The sequence below is a fragment of the Ochlerotatus camptorhynchus genome, unplaced genomic scaffold (genome assembly GCF_037179485.1).
Source record: "Ochlerotatus camptorhynchus isolate MF236.1 unplaced genomic scaffold, CSIRO-AGI_Acam_v1.1 ptg000361l, whole genome shotgun sequence".
NCBI lineage: Eukaryota > Metazoa > Arthropoda > Insecta > Diptera > Culicidae > Ochlerotatus > Ochlerotatus camptorhynchus.
This window is the reverse complement of record NW_027040849.1, coordinates 11,267,086-11,289,524: the sequence shown is the minus strand read 5'-3', so window position 1 is coordinate 11,289,524 and position 22,439 is coordinate 11,267,086. Positions and strand designations below refer to the sequence as shown.

The following is a 22,439-nucleotide window of genomic DNA, read 5'->3' as shown; positions in this document are numbered from 1 at the left end:
CGTCACAAAACTAACGGTATTCTTACTAGCTAAGTACAATATAGATCCAATTCTCAAGTAACATTATGCACATTGATATCTAGACATCACTTTTGTTTTCTGTTGTTGTTGTTGTTGCTCTTGTTCACGTGCTGCGATCAGCTTTCATCCACAGCTACATTTACCATGTCATTTGAATTAGTATCATATTTGTATGTATGTGTGTCAATTTTTTGCTGAAGATCATCTCTTTCTGTACGATATACTTAACCTATTATGTAAGGATAAAACGTGAAACTGCTCAGTTAGGATTAAACTTGCTACTGACTTAAAATACACACGGCGTCTTATGTGTTTCACTCTTTCTTTCTCTCAAATTCCGTCGTCTCCTAAAGTACGTTCCAATCACGCTCTCTCTCTCTCTCTTATGTCGCACATTTTCGCTCTTTTGGATACTCTCATTCTTACTCTCTTTGCAGTCTTCTCCATGCTCGCTGTTGCTGCTGCTGGGCGATGACCGTTCAGATGATTGCGTTCACTAGATTTTCGCTCTTGCACCGATGTTTTCCAACTCTGGACAAGACTGACACAATTTCCTTACAGGGAGGGCAGAATCAAACAGAAGGAACAATATTCGTCGTCGTTGGGTTGTGTGGGTTTCGTATTATTTTTTTTCCGGAACCATTTTTACAGCAGCAGTCGAGCGAATTCTGAAACGAGTGGAAACATGAGAATGTTAGTGATTGAAAATGTTTAAATTGATTTTTTTCTCGTGCGTTTAACTGTGCTTATTTTTGGAAGAAACAAATTAAAATCAGCCACATGCTTAAACGACTAAATATAAGTTGTTTTGTTAACAGCTGTCCAATTTTGAACGGTATTTTCAATTCAGGTGTCTTCAAATGGCGAGGTGGATCATTGAAGGTTCGATCATGCAATTGAAGTCTTCCGAATGCTCGCCAAAAGTATCCCGTATTTGTTCTCGAAGTCCAATGAAAGCACCTTTTTAGTACTTGAGTCATTTGCCGGATCTAATAGAAGTGTACTTTACCTGTCTCGAAGTTTTCAGACTCGTTCCAATTTTTTTTTCAATTCTCTTAATGATCTATAGATTCTAAAAAAAGATATCAACCACATGCACCTTGAAGCCGCACTTCTCCGGACACGTCCTGAATGTTTCTACTTGACATACCAGACCATCAAAAAATTTTGGAACAATGTACAAATTTTCCTAATCCATTTTTACATTACCATAAGGGTTCCATTTGTTATTGTGACAAAAATAGATTTTAACTTTTCATTGCTCATTTTGCACCAAAGTAGACCACTGCGTTGACAATAATTCCTATGATTTTTCTCGCCTAGGACAGTTAACATGAATAGGGACCTTATTCTATTTAATATTTCTCAATTGAATATAATATCGATAGAACATATAAAATTGATAATTTTTATTGTTTCTAGTCTGCGCGAAACAAAATATGAGGGATTATTTTCAATGCAGGACTTTAATTTGGTGCAAAATTTACAATACCCTAACCATATCTTAAATGATTGATTTCAGGCGTTTACCGTTTTCATGGTGGTAGGTACCTAGAGTATTCATGAAATGTCTTCGTCACCGTTAGTTTGTTGAGATTTTTTAGCAAGAGGAGAGGGTGTATAGTTAAAAAAAATGTGGCGCGAATTTATGTTTTGTTAAAACTTCTTAAACAGGTTGCCAAATTTATATTTAATTATTAGGCATTTATATACATTGTACAAACCATATTTTTCTACAGTAAAAAATAAATAAAATAAATTTTAAAATCCTTAGGCCTTAAATATTTATTGTTGTCAGTTTCTGGATCATGGAACTATGGAGTAAAAATTAATCATCCTTGCTGAAATTTTTAATAATATGGAACGAAGGTCAAACCAGATGTCAAGCATTAAACAAATTGTTGCAAATATTCGCATCAATGAACACTCAGTACCAGCACTTGAGAGGTACAACTCACAATATTCATTTTCCTACCAGGCTCTCACTACGAATAAAACAGAGGCAATAGCGGCGCCGGTGGTGTAGTGGTAAGCGTGATTACTCTCACCCCAGCAGGCCTGGGTTCAATCCCAGTCGGCGCCGCCGGGATGTTCTGAGGCATAACATCTCTGATCATGCTTTCCTTTGGAAGGGAAATAATGCCGTTGGTCCCCGGTTCATGAGTTGATGGGTCGATAGGTACACGGCGAATGAGAACGACTCAAATTTGAGTTTAGTTCACTCATAATCGCCAAAAGTGCAGGAACTCAGCGATGAGTTAATTTGCCTCATGTTTTCAGGGAAAAATTCCCGAATTTGAGAAAAGAAAAGATTGGATTCATTCAGTCTATTGGTACTACTCCGAGACTGAATAAAATTTTCGTCAATTTCCTCATTTTCCGGCAGATTTTTTAGGTTTTCCACAGGAAACCATGAGACAAATTTTACTCATCGCTGAGTTCCTGCACTTTTGGCGATTATGAGTGAACTAAACTCAAATTTGAGTCGTTCTCATTCGCCGTGTAGGGTCCAGGTGTGGGAGCTGCCTTCTTGGCGTCGGTAGCATTGGAGCTCAGCACGGAAAACAAGATCGACGGAAAACAAATCCAAGGAAAAAAAAAAAAAAACAGGGGCAATAACAAAAAATGTTCCGGCTCAACTCAGCGGGAGAACACACAAATGCTGAGGATGTTTTCATCTAACCAGAATCTCTCTCTCTCTCTCTTTCAGTCATTGAGGTTAGTCGTTCTGATTCACAATGAATCTAACTCGAGGTCTGAGTCAGAGTGTACGAATTGAGACAAATTGGATCAGAGTGAGTCTACCTGTTCGGTGAAGTAGTTGTGTCTGGGTGCGTTTTATTTTTTGACTTAGAACTACGTCTTTGTCCACTATACTGGGGTGCAAATCAAAAAAAAAATATATGTGTGATGAAATAGTGTTAGGTTTTGAATACTTGTAACTTTGTCATTTATAAATGAAATAAAAATCCAAGTACGCCAATCGATAGGATTCACCATTACAAATCTGATGAATTTACTTTTTTTTCAATTTCTCATAAAAAAAACTTTTGAAAAACGTACAAATGATAATTTTATCTCTGTTTCATGAAATAAACGTTTTTTCCCAAACCCAGTCGTCATAATCGAGTACCACTTTGTTGCACATCGTTCTGCTTGAAACTGAAAAGATATAAAACAGCGCTGCTGTCGTGCCTCTGCTCATTACCGCTTCGGACGGCGAGGCATTGGGTCCTGCAGTAAGCAGGAGCAAGTCAGTGGTTAAAGGTGGATCACGGCGTGATCACCTTGACAACCAGCGATAGGGTGGAAGGAGACTTGGGTCCCGTTCAACTAAGGGGCTGTTATTTATGCAAAATCGGCGCGAGTTTTTAAACAGAACCGAAAAATTAAAATACCTGAAAAATTCAAGATAAAGTATGATAGTCAAAAATGCATGACATACATCAATTTTGCGTAGTTCTACGTCATACCGCAGTCGTGTCTAGAAAACAACTATTTAATTTTGTTTTACCTTCAACTGCATTCGTGCGCGTGTGGTGAAGGCAAAGCGTAAGCCGCTAAAAGAGCCAGTGTTGAGTGTCGTGAAGGAAGTACCGGCGGAGGGAGGATCCGTTTTTCGGTGCAATGTTGATTCCGACGCCAAGTGCACATATGGTTTTTGATCTAATCTCCGTCCTACTTAGCACAACCCACGCTTTACCTCTCTTTCTTGAACGGGCTTTAACAATACATGAAATGTGTATATCAAACTTCCACTTTTATTACCCTTTTCATAAGTACCGTTGATTTAGATAAAGAGCCAAACATTGTTGAGATATTGTTAAAAATCTAACACTGCTTCTTGATTCCAAATTCGTCCTACGGGTTTCAATTCCGTCCAAACGCATTGAAACGCCATTGGATTTTCTTCGTCCTACGGATGAAGGTAGAAAAAGCGATTGTGCTACATTCCCCCGAATGTCGTTTCCCCGAATGTCACTTCCCCGAACGCCATTTTCCCGAATACCCATTTCCCCGAATGTGCCATTTCCCCGAATGCCATATTCCCGAAAAAAAAGTTAGGAAATTTTCAACCCTTATTGCTGACAATTTTCTTACTATATTTTGAGCAAAGTGAGCAGAATGCAAACCAGATTAAATTTCAAACCATGGTACTTTTCTATTAGGGTTGACAAATTGATAATCCTTTAAATTTGTCGAACCTCTTAGCGGAATCCGTTTATGAAGAGCTTTGAGTGGGTTGGTTTATTTCCTTTAAATTCCGTTATAATTGCTTATCTTTTGATAGATACGCGTATTTCGTCTACTACTTGCAGACTTCATCAGTGCCAAGTACTCAACACCACTGAAGAATCCATCTTTTATCTACGAGTTATATACTAATCAATAAATGGATAAAACGTTGAAAGAGTGCAAGGCGTTTATTGGCAACACCACGAATCAATTGAAAGTTTCAAACCCTATTATACCTAGGATCAAAGGTTTACCAAAGATTCACAAACCAGGAAACGAAATGAGGGAGATTATCTCGGCTGAAAGATCCCCCACTTATAAGCTTGCCAATTTTTTTTTTTTTTTTTTTTTTTTCACTTTTTTTAGAATTTATAGTCACACTCTTGGGTCATTCGTGACTTGTCCGGGGGTGAGATTTGAACTCGTGACTTTTCAAAATATGCCTAAACCCTTTTCCACTCAGTTAACAGCACACAGGAATTCGCAAGTCAGCTTCAGGCATCAGGAGAGATTCGGGAAGATGAAGTCATGGTTTCATTTGATGTCACAGCACTTTTTCCGAGTGTACCAGTAAAGGAAGCCATCAGCCTTTTAGAGGACTGGCTTCTGAAGCAACGTGAGGATTCTACTTGGAAAAACAAAGTTCGGTCATATCTCAAGCTTACTCGTCTTTGTATGGAGGAAAAGTATTTCATTTTCAGAGGAAATTTCTATGAACAAACTAAAGGCGCTCCTATGGGCAATCCGCTTTCTCCATTTTTATGTGAATTGTTCATGGCTAACCTAAAAAATACTCTGGAGGATAGGAATTTGTTGCCCAAATGTTGGTATAGGTACGTGGATGACATCTTTAGCATTGTCAAAAGGGAAGATTTATCAAAAACTTTGGAGGCCATAAGCAACGTTCACAAGGACATCAAATTTACTCACGAAGAAGAGAGAGACGGCAAACTCCCCTTCTTAGACCTTCTCATCATCAGGGAAACGTCTTCGTTCAATTTCGAAATCTATAGGAAACCAACAAACACAAAGAGAGTAATACCAAGCACTTCAAACCATTCCCATCAACACAAAATGGCCGCTTTTCACCACATGGTTCACAGGATGCAAACTCTTCCTCTTAGCGATACAGGCAAATCAAAGGAAATAGCTCACATTTTTGAAATCGCTAGACTTAATGGGTATCAAGAAAAAACAATTCAAGCAGTAATCGATAAAATAACAAGGGATCATTTTAGGCGTATTTCGACAACTCTTACACCAGTAACTGAGGGTTTAAAACGGGTAGCGGTGAATTTCGACAAAAACATTACCAAACCATTGATTTCAAAGTTTAGAAGTTTTGGCCTAGATTTAGTATTCAGCAGTAGGACAAATCAGCTGAAGTCACTGTTAGGATCAACTAAAGATTCAATAAATGTCTTAGGGAAAGTCGGAGTCTACAAAATCTCTTGTCCAGATTGCAATAAAATCTACATTGGTCAGACGAAAAGGACTTTGAAAACAAGGTTTAAAGAACACATCGCAGAGGTAAAAAAGGCTAACAAAGAGATGGATAAAGGACTTCATTATGAATTTAAATCCAAGGTTGCAGAACATATCGTTACAAAGGGGCACAATTTGACTAAGGAAAACATTAATATCCTGCGGATTGTATCTTCGCCTTGGAAACTAGACGTAGCTGAAAGTTTAGAAATATTTAAACATAATCCATCAACATTGCTTAATAGAGATCAAGGAAACGGATACTCGAGACTCTTTAGCATGCTACCTAAAACGACACATCGTAGCATGCATCTACCTGTTGGAGACTAAATTTAGGTACCTGGTTAGGTAAATTTTGACATGGCAGTGGATACCAGTTGATTATTATTATTATTTTTTTTTTAGTACCTATTGATTAGTATATAACTCGTAGATAAAAGATGGATTCTTCAGTGGTGTTGAGTACTTGGCACTGATGAAGTCTGCAAGTAGTAGACGAAATACGCGTATCTGTCAAAAGATAAGCAATTATAACGGAATTTAAAGGAAATAAACCAACCCACTCAAAGCTCTTCATAAATTGATAATATATTTTTAGAATATTTACCTTTCATTTTTGAATTTATATCGAAAAATTTGTGCAAAATATCGTCGGTTTACGTTCATTATACATTTTAAGGAGATTTTGTTTTCTTTTATTTACGAGCAGTTCTTTCGAGAACTTCGGAAAAACATGTGAGATCGATGGTTTGACAAATTGGTAAAATATTTTTATTCCTACTTTTTTAACTTAAGCAGTTCTTTGGGGAAATTTAGCAAAACTTGTTTCGGAAATTATTGCAACCAAATTTCAACAGGTGACAGTAATAAACAGAAGTTATGGCGATTTGTTGTGTACGCAGAAAACCGGGAAATGTTTATTTTATTAAATTGGAGCCTTTTTCTTGGCCCTTTAAAAAAAATATTTGTACAGAAGGTGGCTTATATTATGGCGCAACACCCCTACTAAATATTTTTTCTCGTTTCGCCTCCACAAACGATAATTTAATAAAAATGCTGAAATCTACATACATTATTTTTCGGTTTAACTTTTCGTCCATAGAAGATGGCGCTATGCTGTCAGCAGTTGTGAGTGTAAAACTCACAGCATTCTTCGATTCATTTGTCAATTCATATACCTCACAAGTTTTGCCAAATTCCTCGATTTGAATTTATGAAAGAAAAAATCTCGTAAAACTATGTTATCAATTTTTAAATCTATCGACCTTACATATTGTCTAAGTTCTCGGAAGAACTGCTCGTTTATAAAGAAGGAGAAATTTCTTCAAAATACATTACCAATTTGTCAAAGCGCCAATCTCACAACTTTTGAGAAAGCTTTCGAAAAAACATTTATAAAAGAAGGAAAAAATATGGCCTACGGCTGAAAATCTCCTAAATAAATTTAGAAAGAAGGGAAAATCTCCTAAAAATATATTAGCAATCTGTCAAATCATCGATATTAGTTTTGCCAAAGTTCTCGAAAAACTGCTCATGTATAAAAGAAGGGAAAATCTGCCCCCACCTCACTAAAACTCTCGCCCCATTAATTAACTTTGAACAGAGATTTTCCCTTCTTTTAATCATAAGCTGTTCTTTTAAGGTTAATTGTTGCAATATTCAAAGATGTTTTCTTAATGCTCGCGAAACCAACCTAAGAAATGTAGTATAGAGGTATTTTATAAATTTTTGGGTTTCATTCGAGGAAATGGCATTCGGGGAAATGGCGTTCGGAGAAATGGCGTTCGGGGAAGTGACATTCGGGGAAACAACAATCGGGGAAATGTAGCACAATCCGAAAAAGCGTGTTCGCTACACAGCAAAAAAAAAATGTAATATCGATCAATGTAATTCAAGATGATGTATGAAATAATGATGTAATTGCAAAAAGCAGATACAATATTATATTAATGGATGTAATTTTGTTCGCAAAATCGATGTACATCGTACAACGTTATATTACACAACCGATGGATTGACCTGTTTGCAGCAGTAATATTCAACAATTTTTTTTCTGTGTAGGAGCGCTTCTTTTGTTTTGAGAACAATGAGTGTAAATATTCACACAATGCGCTCTAATAGGCTTTGTGTTGCACCTTGTGAACTAACGCATCGGTACAAACGTATTTCTGACTTGTGCACGGCGAAATCATTGATTATACTGATGTTTTCTGCTCGATAGAACGGAAATGGATGATTACGACGAAGTAGCGCTCTATGAGCAAAAAAAAATAATCATTACGGTTAACTTCAAGCGGCACATGGTGTCACAACACGGTGTGGTGGCCAAAAGTTTGGGGTTTTGCGAAAGTGAAGACGCTGGAGAAGGGCCATCCACGAAGAAAAACGCCATTGAAACGCCAATGAATTCACTTCGGCCTATCGGATGAAGATAAAACGTGATTCGGTCGGAGCGCTTCTTTTGTTTTTGGGAATTATGGGTACAAACCTTCATATCACGCGTTCTCATTGACTTCGTTCCGTAGCGTATTAACTAAAGTATCGTACCAAACGCACAATTGACTTGTTTACTCTGAAATCAAGGATTTATTTGAAGTTTTCTGCTCGATAGGCCCAAAATGGGCGATTATTTAGGCCGAAGTAGTTCTCTACCCTATACAGTTTAACAATATTCTGATTTGCATTGAAGTTTAAAATGTGTCATTTTGACAGCCATAATAGTAAAGACTTAATGTTTCGCGTGATAGACTTTGGCTCATGTCAGATTTTGACCACATCCAGAATGGTACCCGGAATACAATGCCTTGTTAACGTTAACTGGGGCCCAGGGCCAAACTTACGTGGAGACCCATCGAGAGCATCAAAGTCGATTTTTACAGTAATTAACCCTGTCAAACAATTCAAATCACGTATTTCACCAGGTTACTCAGAAAATATTTCAAAGATTCAGGTGATCAGAGTTCTCCATACATTTCTCTAGATATTTTTTCAAGGCTTTCAGGATGATCAGATATTATTCTGAAGATTTTCATCTGTCCATCAATGAACTCCAGACGAATCCAGAACCGCACTACCATGCATACTCGCGACAACGCTCAATTGAGACAACGAAACCCCACACCCAAGCTCCTCCCCTAATCCTATCCTTTGGAAATGTACCCCGCTAATCCCGGATAAGCCGCGGATATTCGGCCCAACTCCTACTACACATAGAAATAATAATATTTTCAGAACACACGTTGAATAGGAATTATTCTAATGACCTTCAGTTGGTCAAATACTTGCATAATGTTTTCTGGATATATTGGCAATTCTTCTGGTTGATTAATGATTATCATGTCATGTATGTTAGATATTCTAGCAAGATAGAAGGTTGATCAAGAATCATTCAAAACACGTCCAATTGATCAGTGATCGTCATAAAGTCCTCTGGATAATTATTCAAAACTACTAGAATATTAGGTATTATTTTGTTGATCTCCAACTATTACGTATTTCAAATCATGTTTCTAATATATTTCTTTCAGAAAGCAGGTTGATGCCGGAATTATTCCTAAGCCCTTCAATTGATCAAAGAACTGCATGAAGTCTTCTGGATATTTTGTCATGATTTCAAAGATATCTATTTCAAAGAGCTTCAGATAATCATTGATCTCCAAAAACTTCTGTGGAGTTCCACATATGTTATTTTGTATAGTACACACCAAATTTTAATCACTGAAAATCAGCACAATTTTGCTGATTTTTGACTTGACGAATGAACAGCAATCTTTCCATCAAAATAATGTTGCTGAAACTTCCCGCAATATGATCTGCTGTCAAAATGACAATATTTTACTGAATCTCAGTAAACCTTTTTTTTTGCTGAAGCTGCAGCAGATGAACAAATGACAGCGTTTAACTGATTTTCCAGTAAGTAACAGCCTGAAACAACATTAAATTTATAATGAGAGAGAGAAGGATTAGTATTTTCTATTTAATTCCACTACTTTATTTGCTTATCCTTGACAGATACGCGTATTTCGTTTACAATGTACAGACTTCTTCAGTGTCTTGTACTAATACTCGAATACAAGACACTGAAGAAGTCTGCACATTGTAGACGAAATACGCGTATCTGTCAAGGATAAGCAAATAAAGTAGTGGAATTAAATGGAAAATACTAATCCTTTTCTCTCTCATTATACAGGTATTCCACAAAGACGCCCACATTCATCAGGAAACATTAAATTTATTGAAGTGCGCTTTTACTGATACTTCAGTTGTATATTGCTGAGCCAGTAGCAAAACTATTTTATTTCCTTGTACTTTCAATGTAATTATTAAAATAAATTTAGAAACATATGCTTTATTATTAATAGTTTATCCAGGGTGGCGATTGCTGTTCAAAGAATTAATTCAATATCGGACTCAATTGCCTAAAATTGTGATTCAGGATCCAGTTCTGGAAGACCCATTTCATCGATGAATTGGACACAACTTGGAAATGCTACACGCAAACCAAAAATCTATTACAACGAATGTTAGTTCCGTTTCCTATCATCCTCTGTTCATGAACATCGCAGCGAATGTTAGAAGTTGACCTTGCAGGCGATGTAATGGTTTTTTGTCTTTTTCATTTCGTGTTCTATCTACGCTTTCGACTATACCAGTAAGCTTGTAGAACGACGCACATGGTAGAACATTGTAGAACGACGCACACACTTGCCTCAAATCTCTCCAGCGGAAAAAGCATACGAAGTCGAATATGCGAGAAAATGAGCGCTTCATGTTTGCTTTTAGGCTATCCATATTCAGGAGCATGGAGAGAGCAGTGGAGAAAGCACAGGTCTGATAATCAAAGCGTTCTAGGTTCGAGTCCAGTCGGCAATCGGATTCCTATTTTTTCGACATAACTAATTTACCTCACTAATACCATAGAGGTAACTCTAAGACCACTGGGTCCCGAAGAAAATCATTATTATTTTTGGCTCACTCAGTACCAGAACAACGGCATAGAGGTAACTCTAAGACCACTGGGTCCCGAAGAAAATCATTATTATTTTTGGCTCACTCAGTACCAGAACAACGGTCCCAAGCAGTCCCAAGCTATTTCACTCACCCCTGCATGTTCTGCATGAATCCACACACCCCTGATGTTATCTGTCAAACTTTCATAGCGAATCAAAACAAACATAGTGTAGTAATAGAATTTCAACTAGAATGGGGTACGCCATAGAAGTACTTGGGACCAATAGGCTACTCAAGCAGTGAATCAATTTAAGATCGTTAGTTTCCACCCCCTGACAACGGTCCCAAGCAGTCCCAAGCTATTTCACTCACCCCTGCATGTTCTGCATGAATCCACACACCCCTGATGTTATCTGTCAAACTTTCATAGCGAATCAAAACAAACATAGTGTAGTAATAGAATTTCAACTAGAATAGGGTACGTTAATCGTTTGCTTGGGACCAATAGGCTACTAAAGTGGTGAGCCAATTTAAAATCGTTAGTTTCGTATTGATTGTTGCTAATACACTCTACATTTTTCGGTCTCCAGTTTTCTTACATTGTACCGCAGCTAGGTATATCGCATCCTCGGTTCATGAGGTCTCCACTAACATCCTCTGATCATGAATCCCACATAATTGTAAGCGAATCTTACATCCCCCGGTTGGGTGTACAAGTAATAATACGGTTCGCGGTAGTAGATTAATGCCAACTGTCTGTCGTCAATTTCTGGAAAATAAATTCCATTTTTCTCCGAAGATTATTAAAAAACACGTGAAATTCCTGGAAATGTAGCAACGAAAAAAACGTCAATGACAAAGCTGAAATTTGCTGTCCAATAGCATTTACGTTTATAGGCAGGTTTTGCGAAATCTGTCATTAAGTAGACAGTAGAAAATTATCAGCACATGCTATGAAATATTTCTGTTTTACTGGATTTCTGCAATGCTTAAAATGCTAATACTGATCTACAGCAAAGATTTAAAACTGTTTTGCTGGAACTCAAAATCGAAATTTGGTGTGTACTCTAAAAAACGCAACACTTTCTTTTGCGTACAAATTTCTATTGCATAGGTAAAAATTGATGAAATTTTGAGTAAAACTAGTTTAGAGTGTAATGTTTACATGGGCAATATCTCGTCACAATCTGTCAAGTGGTTATCGAGATGGCTTCCAAGCAAGAAGTGCTTCGACAAAGAATTATGGGAGCGATCGTGGAAAATCGTAGATCGCGAAACAGTTTGGAATCGACAATTCCACCGTGTGGTAAAATCGTTCAAGAAGACCCAAAAGACCCAGGGGTGAGCTGGCAGCGGAAGAAAAGCGAAGACGACTGACCCCATGAACGCAAGGAAGGATTATTGAGGGATTACTTCTTGCGCAATCCGAAGCTTTAGATTCGGGACGTGGCCAAGAAGGTCAATTCTTACGTTTGATTCGTCTAGCAGACAGTGAAGCGGGCCGGACTTCATGTCTTCAAGGTAAAGAATGCGCCTAACCGAATCAATAAACAGAATACGGTGGCCAAATCCCGCGCCAGGAAGCTGTACCGCAAGTGGTTGGTGCAGCCAAAATGCATCGTAATGGACGACGAGACGTACATTAAAGCGGACGCCAAGCAGATCCCTGGCCTGGAGTTTTTCGTCATCAAGTCCCGCCTGGATGTTCCGGAGAAGTTCCGAAAGAAGAAGGTCGACAAATTTGCCAAGAAATACTGAGTGTGGGGCCTCATAGCCTAGTCAACAAAGGCACGGTATTACCAAGCCGGAGGTGGCGGGTTCGATTCCCGGTCCGGTTGAGGGAATCTTTCGGGTTGGAAATTTTCTCGACTTCCCTGGGCATATAGTATCATTGTGCTTGCCACACAATATACAAATTCATGCATTGGTAATTGGCATCGAAAGCTCTCAATTGATAACTGTGGAAGTGCATTTAGAACACTAGGTTGAGAGCACACAATAAGCTAATATGCGCTAAGTAATAAGCTTAAAAATGCGAAAAAAGAAGAAGAAGTACTGAGTGTGGCAGGCGATCTATGGCTGCGGCAAATTCAGCAAGCCGTACATAATGACCGGCACCATCAACGGCCAAATATATAAAGAAGAATGCCTCCAGAAGCACCTGCTGTCCTTTCTCCGGTCCCACGAAGGTTGGGCGGATCTGGCATCGTGCCATTACGCGAAATCGGTGATGGAACGATGTTGTTTTTGTACAGAAGGAGGTAAATCCGCCAAACTCGCCAGAAGTTCGCCCAATGGAAAAATTCTGGGCGATTATGAAGAGTAAGCTCCGGAAAACAGGGAAGTTCTTAAAAACGACAAGGATTTGAAGAAAGAGTGGATGAAAGTGTGTAAGAAAGATGGTGCAAGTGTTGCATAGGATTTGATGGGTAGCGTTTAGTCCAAGGTGCGAGCATTTAGCCTAGGAGAGGTGGTTCAATAAACCAACTTTGCAAAAAACATAGCTAATATGTGTTTATTTATTCCCTGAGAGTTTCAAAAATATCCGATTGAAAATGAATTTTGGATGATCATTTTTTTCTGCTGCGTTTTTTTTTCGAGTACATGTTTATGTTTATGCAAAGCTTACCTACAATAAATGCAGGACATCTACATTAATTCCAGGAATTGTCGAAAAACTTTAGAAGTTTTGGTAATTTCAGGAAAGACCAGAGAACTTCTGAGAAATTTATAAAACTTTATAATATTTTGAGAACTTTAAAGAAGTCCTGAAATTTTCAGGAAACTTTACGAGGTTTGCTTGAACATCCGGGTAGCTTCGAGGAAATCAGAGAAGATCAGAGTACATTAGTGCAGTTCATTTAATTTAACTAGAAACTCAGGGAACTTCTGAAAACTTCAGCCGAGTTTTGAGACCGTCAGGGAAGTTCAGAGAATTTCAGAGAACTTTTGAGATTTTTAGGCACTTTCATAATTTTCAGGGATGTTCCGAGTACTTGAAGCAGGCTGGTCACCTTCACAGCAATTCCATTTATTAATTTCAGGAACTTTTAAAAAGTTAGGAAAATTTCAGGAATGATGCAGGGTCTTGAGGGTAGTTCAATAAATATCCGAAAAACTGTTTTAACGTTAGAGAAGTTTCGAAAACCACTCGAAAAAGTCTTGGTAGGAGCTTAAAGAAAATTCCCAAAACTTCAGTCAAGTTCAGAGAAGTTCTTGGAAGTTTAGACATTTTAAGCAAGGAAGTTTCGAAAACTTAAGCGAAATTACTGGGGCCTCCCTTTGCTCAGTCAGTAAAGGTGCAGCTATAAGCCTAGACCATGCTGGAGGAGGCTGGGATCGAATACCGGTCCGGTATAGCAATTTTTTGGGACGATACATTTCTCGACTCCCCTGGGCATAGAGTATGATTGTACTTGCCACCCAATAATACTAGTGCAAAAATGGTACAGGCTAACAACTGCGGAAGTGCTCAATGAACACTTAGTTGGGAGCCGGTGTAAAGTCCTAGTGAGGGCGCCAAAAAAGACGAAAAAGGAAAATAGCCGGAACTTCTGAATGGATCAAAGAGCTTCAATTAACTTTAAGAATATTGCGAGAACTTTAAAAAAGATTTGGGAAATTCTAGGAAACCTTGAGAACTTCATTGAAGTTCAGAGATCTATAGGGCAGTACTAATAACAACTCTAGAGATTTGAAAAGTCTAAACTTTAAAGTTCTTGAAGAATTAGTCATTAATTTGCTATCGATATTTTTCTTACAAGTGCTGAAATAGCTGAAATTGATTATGGATTATTAGCAAAACCGTGAGTAAGCAAAGCCAAAGTGCTTACGTCCATGCAGTATTGTCAACCATTCTAGTTAACTGTCATCGTTAGTAATTCTTATATTTTTGTTTTAAATTTCATAAGCAGATACTTAGCCCTTTTTTTCGCATTTACAGGAATCCCCCGAAACGGATTTTCTGTAGGTGACTAGAATAGGGTTGACACTAATCACGTACAATTAGTTGAAGGATTACCGAGAATTACCGGTGGGTAGACTGCATCATCCACCGCGTAATGCGGGGGATTCCTGTATATGAGTTTCCACGGAAATTTCGATTTTTGCCTCGGAAAGGGTTAAGCCACAGGAACATAATAAAAACAAAAATCTTCTACCGATGAGTTCAAAATCAAAAATTTATTGAATAATTTGCCATTTAGTTTACATACATAGCACACAACCTAAATCTATTATTTCTGATATCGAACCTGTGCGTATTACCTTCTGGGCTTTCCACTCGGTGGTAGCCTCCCAGCTACGTGCGATGAACCACAATCATCGTCACACCGGCTTGTGTTATCTGTTATTGAATAATTCCACAGCTTTCAGTTTGAACATTAACGATATTCCTCGGATAAACACTGGATCACATTTTTCCATTTTATTATCTTCAGTTGCAGTCGCTAGTATATACAGTATCATCTAAACAGTAACAATCTTACAAGCACTATGCATATTGACAAGTAGCAATAACCCAGAGGCGGGCATTCTCTGCTTAACGCTAAGTATACTCTGTTTTGGTGGCTGCAAGTTCCACTTTCTATCAATTACTATCATACAACGCGCGGTGTACTCGGCTAACTTATGAACGAAAATCTTCCCGGCTCTCTCTCTCCGAGCGGGTTGTGTAGGAGGAACATAACTGTTTTCATTTTCGCCGTATCGGACCAGCAATCCCCGGGGTTGGGTGGTCGATTTTTATTTCCGCCCAGGCTGCACGAACGTGTCGAGATTGTTAAGGAAAAAGGTCTGGAAGTCTGCAAGGAGATTGAGATATAGAGAGGAAGATGCGGTTTAGGATCTCTCTGATTGGCTTGTTATATGGCATGATGCTGTGCTCGGCACGTGAAGCTGGCAGCTAATCTTCATATTCCATGCGAGCGCGTAGTAGTTAAGGATGTGAATGTGGTGGACACACATACAACAGATGCGAGCCTGCCATCACCAGGGGCGATGAGTAATTGATGAAGAAGATGCGTGCTTGTTTCACCCCCTTTTTTCGCTGGGGTGAAACTGAGGCACGGTTGTTAGCACTATAACTACGCACACGAGCTCTAGCTCTACTGGATGTCGATGGTTCTTGTTCTTTTTCTCTGCCACTTAGCCGTAAGGATTAGCGATGAAACGTGATGCGATCAGAAAAAAATACCCGCACAGAAAGTTACACCACGCAAAATGGCACCGCAAACACTACAACAACTACCAGCAGCAGTGGTCAACAGAGTTCAATGATTAATGAACTAAACTAGGCGAACGGGGATGGAACGTGAATGAGTGAATGGGTTTTCGATAGTGAATGGGTATATAGTAAATGGTACAAGTTTAGAAAGCATTCATTCAGCAACAAGTTAAATTATGACTGCTAAATAAAAGCACATTTTTTTTATAGATATTGAAATGCAGGCATTAATCTAATAATAGTATTCAGCGATTCGGGCCTCATTTAGCTCTGTCAGTAAGGGCCCAGTTATAAAGCATGACCTGCTGGATAAGGCTGGCTTCGATTCCCGGTCCGTTTTAAACATTTTTAGGTTTGAAAAATTTCTCGACTTCTTTGGGCTTGACTATGATTGTGCTTACCACACAATTATATTGTAAAATGGGGTGTCTTTGATCAGTTGGACTATTTTTTGTTTCACGCCACTTATTTTTAACTATGCCCTATGAGATTGAGCAAAATTTTTTTGTATAACCCAGCCTAGCATACCTACTCGAGAAGATGGGAAACTTCGAAATTGTTTCAGTCTGTAACTTTACTTTCATTGATATAAGTTTTGGGGCGTAGGGGATAGGGTAACCCCTCTCCTGTCATCTAACTATGCCTATGAGATTGAGCAAATATTTTTGAATTACACATCTGAACATACCAGCTTGACAAGATGAGAATCACCGCAGTTATTTCAGTTTGATGCTTTACTTCCATTTATATGAGTGAGGGGGGGGGGGGGGGAGGTACGCTTTTGAGATTGAGCTATATATTTCTGTTTGGAATCTGACTAAAACAGGAATCCCCGATACGCGATGGGTGGTGCCCGTCTACCCACAGCCATTTATCAGCAATCTTTCATCAAAATTGAAAAAAAATATTTATTTCATCAGATACGTAGAGTCATTTCCGATCGATTGGCGTATCTGGATTTTAATTTCAACTATAAATGGCAAAGTTACCAGCGTTCAAAACCTAACACTATTTCACAATACATTTTTTTTTATTTGCCCCAGTATAGTCCACAAGGACATAGTTCTACATCAAAATTTACTTATTTTTCCCAGAAAGACATTTTTCGTTACAACTTTGTCTCAGACGTTATTTCGATCAGAAATGCCGTTTCTGTGCTATATATTATTTTTAAATTTCAAAGGTGCCATTTTGAAAAAATTAAAGGATCCAAAATGATCTACTTTAAGCAACAATGTGAATCATTGACCATAAAAAAAAACAATTACGCAAAATTTCATACAGATCGTAGAAGGTCTATACAAAAATTCATTTTTTTTTGCTTTTTTTTGCCTGCTATAATGCAAACAAAAGAAAGTTCTCAATTAACAACTGTGGAAGTGAGAGTCGGCTTAAAGTATCAGTTTCAAAGGTTTTTCAAAGTTTATAAAACTACGATCTGAAAGGAAACTAATTAAGGACATTGATGACGGAATCTATTTTCCTTCCATACAATTTGTTTTACCACTTCATATTTTCAGGGGCACACATCTGGCGACCCAAGTAACACTTGCAACATCGTTTATGAAAAATGTAACAAATCCCAGTTGTAAATAAGTTACATATTGATTGCTTAGAAAACATCTTGTTTTAAACCCGGTGTATTGTTGTTTGTGAAGTATTCAACCTTTCTGACAGGCACTTGTTATCTTGAAGTTATAATTCGGTATTGCATGACATAATTACCTGTTTACAACACATTTATAACTGATATTATTTGGTGAAAACTTGCTAGCCTTGTATACAACATGTTTTCATATGTAAGTTTTATAACCATGAGCAAACATAAATACATCTTGAATGTAACTTATTTATAACATGTTATAATAGCTATATTTCAGTTCTATTCATGTTTCCAAATGTAACATATGAAAACATGTTGTATATAAGGCTAGGAAGTTTTCATCAAAACAATCAGTTATAAATGCGTTATAAACAAGTAATTGAGAAATGCAAAACCGAATTATAACTTCAATATATGATACAAGTAATGTTCTTGTTTTTCGTGTTGTAAACATGTTTTGATAACAATTATTTAATTTCTAGATGTTCTCTACAAATTGCACTGCAATATGGCTGACCGATGAAGCAAAATATAGAATAAAATAAAAACTTTCAGTGGTGCTTTCAACATCCCATTGATGTTATGAAGAAGAGAAAAGTATGATAATCAAAAAAAAAAAGGTTGAAATTCTGTTTGTTTTGCTAAAAATTTGATGTTTTCGAAATTGAGGAATTTTAAACAGAATTTTTTGCACAATTCAAGCTTTTTCTAAGAGCTAATCAATTTTTATGAAATAGAATGTAAAGATTCGCTATAAATTTTCAACCGCACAAAAGTTTTGAGTACAGAATCTCAGTTTATACACTTTATTCGCACAATAAAATTAACCCCTCTCTCCCCGAAAATGATGATGGGAAAATGAACAAATGCCATTCGTTGGAAGGATTAAATTCATTTAGAACATCTTCAAAACAGTAGTTGCGTTATAGTCATACATAAGTTTCACAAGTCAATCATATATAACTTGAAGGATGGGTCATTATGATCATTTTTTCAGAACAATGTTTTTTTGGTTCCATTTGGAGTCCCAAACAACTATGCAAAACTTGGAGACGATTGGTTGTAACCCAGCTTTCCGCATTGCGTTTGAAATTTGTATGGAAATTAGTATGGGAAAACCTACTTTTTTGAATTTTTATTACTAGGGACCACAAACCACGCATCTAAATACGTTAAAGTATAGCCCAGGAAGTGCCTAACAACTTTGCTCAAGGTTTAATTGTGCTAGAATGTCCCTTAAAAACGTTATAGCTGTTCAAAGATCAATCTTTCGAATTTAATGCCAAAAATCCCTTTTTCTGCCAACACTGCCGGTGAACCAATGAAAGTCAGACTCCAAACTGAAATAGTTTCGAAGCTAATTATTTTATCGGTTTGGTATGTTCAGATGAAATATTCAAAAACAATAGATTTATCTCATATGCGTAGTCGGAGGGAGGATGGGGGGGATAAGTAATGTTTCAAACTGAAATAACTTCGGCGTTTCTTATCTTATCGATTTGGTATGTTCAAAAACAATTTTTCAATCTCATAGGCATATTAACTATACCTCCGCCCCCATCACTCATATAAATGGAAGTAAAGCTTCAAACTGTAATAACTTCGGTGATTCTGCTCTTGTCAAGTTGGAATGTTCAGATGTATTCAAAAACATGTATGCTTTCCGGCCCTCACTTATATCAATGAAAGTAAAGATTAAGGCTAAAATAACTTCGGAGTTTCTCATCTCTCGAGTTGTTCACATGGATTATTCAAAAACATCTGCTCAATCTCATAAGAGCAGTTGTATTTAAAGCGAATACTCCCATTCTCTTCCCTACTCTTTTGGTGAAATATACAATGTCAGATATGTTCACACAAATTTCGTTGGATTGCAATGATTATATCTCATTTTAATATATTCTAGGCTTTCTCAGGGTACTCCTTTCGATGCTGTTCTATCCCTTGAAGCAAATATTGCTATTGAACTAGGTCTCGGGTGGATTTCTTGATAAGTCAGAAATTAGCTTCACCCCTCATTCAGCCATATCGTTGACAACCGTCAAGAAAGCAACTCGTTGTATCGCATTGAAATAATCTGTATCATTTCTCTACTCGTTTGCCGGTTTTTGCATGAAGCCGGTCGAAATTATGAAAAGGAATCAGCACTGCTAGAAGTGACGTTTGGCTTGGGAACCCAACTAAAACTTAGCCCACTTAAAGTTAGCCCAACAATCCGGCTGTACCTGTGTCTGAGACGAAACTGGTGAATACAGTTTTCGTTTTCTTTTGTTTTTGGTTCTTGACGTACGACTTCTTCTGTGTTTTCTATATGCGGGCAGTTCTATCCGAATGGCATATGCGGGCAGTAGATGCTATCTGAATGGCAGTTTAATATTTCAAATAAAAGCTTTGAAGAGAAATTTGAAATTTTTCAGCTTCTAATAATTCAAACAACATCTCCTCACTAACAAATGAACGGACAAAGTGGATATTAAATATTTACACTACAACAATGTTCGTTTGAAAATCTGCATATAGTAGGTCCTCCCCCCCCCCTGCTCTCTAACAACGCTTATGAGATTGAGCAAATGTTTTTGAAAAATTCATCCTGAACATACCAATTCGATAAGATAAGAAACTTCGAAGTTATTTCATTTTGAAACTATTGATATGAGTAAGGGGGACGGGGTATATTATTAACCCCCCCTCTTCAACTACACATATGAGATAGAGCAATTGTTTTTGAATAATTCATCTGAACATACCAAATCGGTAATATCAGGCATAACATTTGATAACGGCACAAAAGCATTTGTAAACAAACCTTCTGAGGCCCTTTACACGCGAACCAAAGTACGCCCACGCAAATCAATACCACTTTCGAAAAGGTGATACTTGCCCCTATCCGATGATGCTGTTGGTTTGCGTGAGCGTACTTCGGTTCGCGTTTAAAGGGCCTCAAAAAGTTTGTTTACAAAAGCTTTTGTGCCGTTATCAAATGTTACGCCTGATATTAGAAACTCCGATATTATTTCAGTTTGGAATCTGACTCCCATTGATACACCGGCAGTGTTGGCAGAAAAAGGGATTTTTGGTGTTTAATTCAAACCATAAGTATTTGAATAGTTATAACTTTTTTTGATACTTTCTAGCACCTTACTTCCTTTGGCAAAGTTGTTAGGCTCTTCCTAGAATATATTTATACATACCTAGTTGCACGGTTAATGTAAAGTTTTAGTCTCTAGGGATAAAAATGCAAAAAGTTGGTTTTCCCATACTAATTTCCATACAAATTTCAAACGCAATGTGGAAAGCCGAGTTACAACCAATCGTCCCCAAATTTTGCACAGTTGTTTGGGACTCTAAATGGAACCAAAAAAGGGTTGTTCTCGATTGGTGAGGTAAAGTTTGCGTTTTTCCATATAACGATGACCGACTCTAATAACTAGATATATTTTATATATAGATCCCACCTCTTGCGCTTTTTTCGCTATAAATGAGTTGAATATAAGTGACTAGACGTAAATTTTCACAGCTGAGATTGTCATATATAAGTTATGTAAACCAGTTTATGACAAGCTGAGTTGCTTGGGGATCTACTTAATGGACAAAGTTCAAAATGAATCTTCATGTCTGGTGCAGAAAAGGAAGCATGGCATTGCATTTTCTGTACGACAAAGATGACGATACCATTGCCAGTGAAAACACGAAGGGGCCATTACAATATTACCTTATTATTTTGCATCATGTTAAGGATAAACTGTTCTTTGGACCATTGTTCATTTTCACAGAGACAGTTAATTTAATGATTTTTGTCAACCTTTGTAGTAGTTGATTGACCCTTTTAACCTTTCATATTCAAAGAAACATTATTTTTCAAATTCGCTGCATGAAGGCATATAAAGACTTTCTGAGTAAATTTTTGATATTCTAAACTGTCACATGGGTTCAGTTCCAAGCTAAACGATGAATCGGAAAAACTAGACCTTTTCCGAATTGCATAACACTTTGCATAATTGTATGTTATGGGAAATTATTGACATTTAAAAAAAAATCGGTCATTTTGGATGTTGCTTTTTTTAAAAAGGCTTCCTTTAATTTTCTAAATGAATTAAGCGCTGAAACGTCACTTCTGATAAAAATGACTTTTTTTAAATCTTTTTGTAAGGCTCAATCGCGTTAGCTTTACGGAGCCGATAATTCATTGTTCTTTGTTTGTAACAAAATTAACTTAATTCTATGTGTAGTAGGAGTTGGGCCGAATACTCGCGGTTTACCCGAGGTTAGAGGGGTACATTTTCGAAGGATAGGAAAAAGGGAGGAGCTTGGGTGTAGGGTTTCGTTGTATCATCAGAGCGATGTCGCCAGTATGAACGGTAGTGTGTAAATCGACTGCATATAGCAGAGATCGCGGGTACCCAACACGTCTCTGATAGGGATATAGGGTTGTCTTCCTTGGGCCTCGAGGGTATTCAAACGTCATTATCCGTACATTGCCAAACTGCGTGATCGATGTCGTCGTAACCGTTTCCACACCGACAGATGTTGCTGTCCACGAGGTTTATTCTATTGAGATGCGCATCTAGCAATTAGTGGTTAAGAAGTGCTTAAGTCACGACTTAAGCCCAAACCTTTAAACCACGCTCTCGAAGAAACATTAGGAATAATTGAATGTAAACACCGTCCAAGATTTCCAGTGTCCCAATCGGTTTGCCAACTCGAAAGGATACTCTGACGCACTAAATGGTTAAATTCATCGTGTGAAATATGCCTGTCATAAAATTCGCCTTCCTGCGTGCCCACCTTGGTGAGAGAGTCCGCCTTCTCATTGCCTGGGATTGAGCAATGTGAAGGGACCCATACAAAGGTTATCATATATGATCTTTCGACCAGTACACTACGATTTTTGTCAATTTTCAAGTGTCTGTGGTTTATAAT

The 22,439-nt window shown here is 37.6% G+C and overlaps 1 protein-coding gene across 8 annotated transcripts in view; it reads right to left on the bottom strand.

The window, feature by feature from the left end:
• Positions 1-651: 651 nt before the first annotated feature.
• Eip63F-1 (Ecdysone-induced protein 63F 1) overlaps positions 652-22,439 on the bottom strand; it is a 289,880-nt gene continuing 268,092 nt past the window's right edge. For 7 of the 8 annotated variants that reach the window (XM_065231903.1, XM_065231905.1, XM_065231904.1 and 4 more), the window contains one exon: positions 14,847-15,494. In XM_065231903.1, the coding sequence (XP_065087975.1) occupies positions 15,436-15,494 (59 nt within the window). In that variant the 3' untranslated portion in view covers positions 14,847-15,435. Of the gene's footprint in view, positions 690-14,846; positions 15,495-22,439 lie in introns of those variants that run through there. The other variant, XM_065231902.1, reaches the window with a different exon arrangement.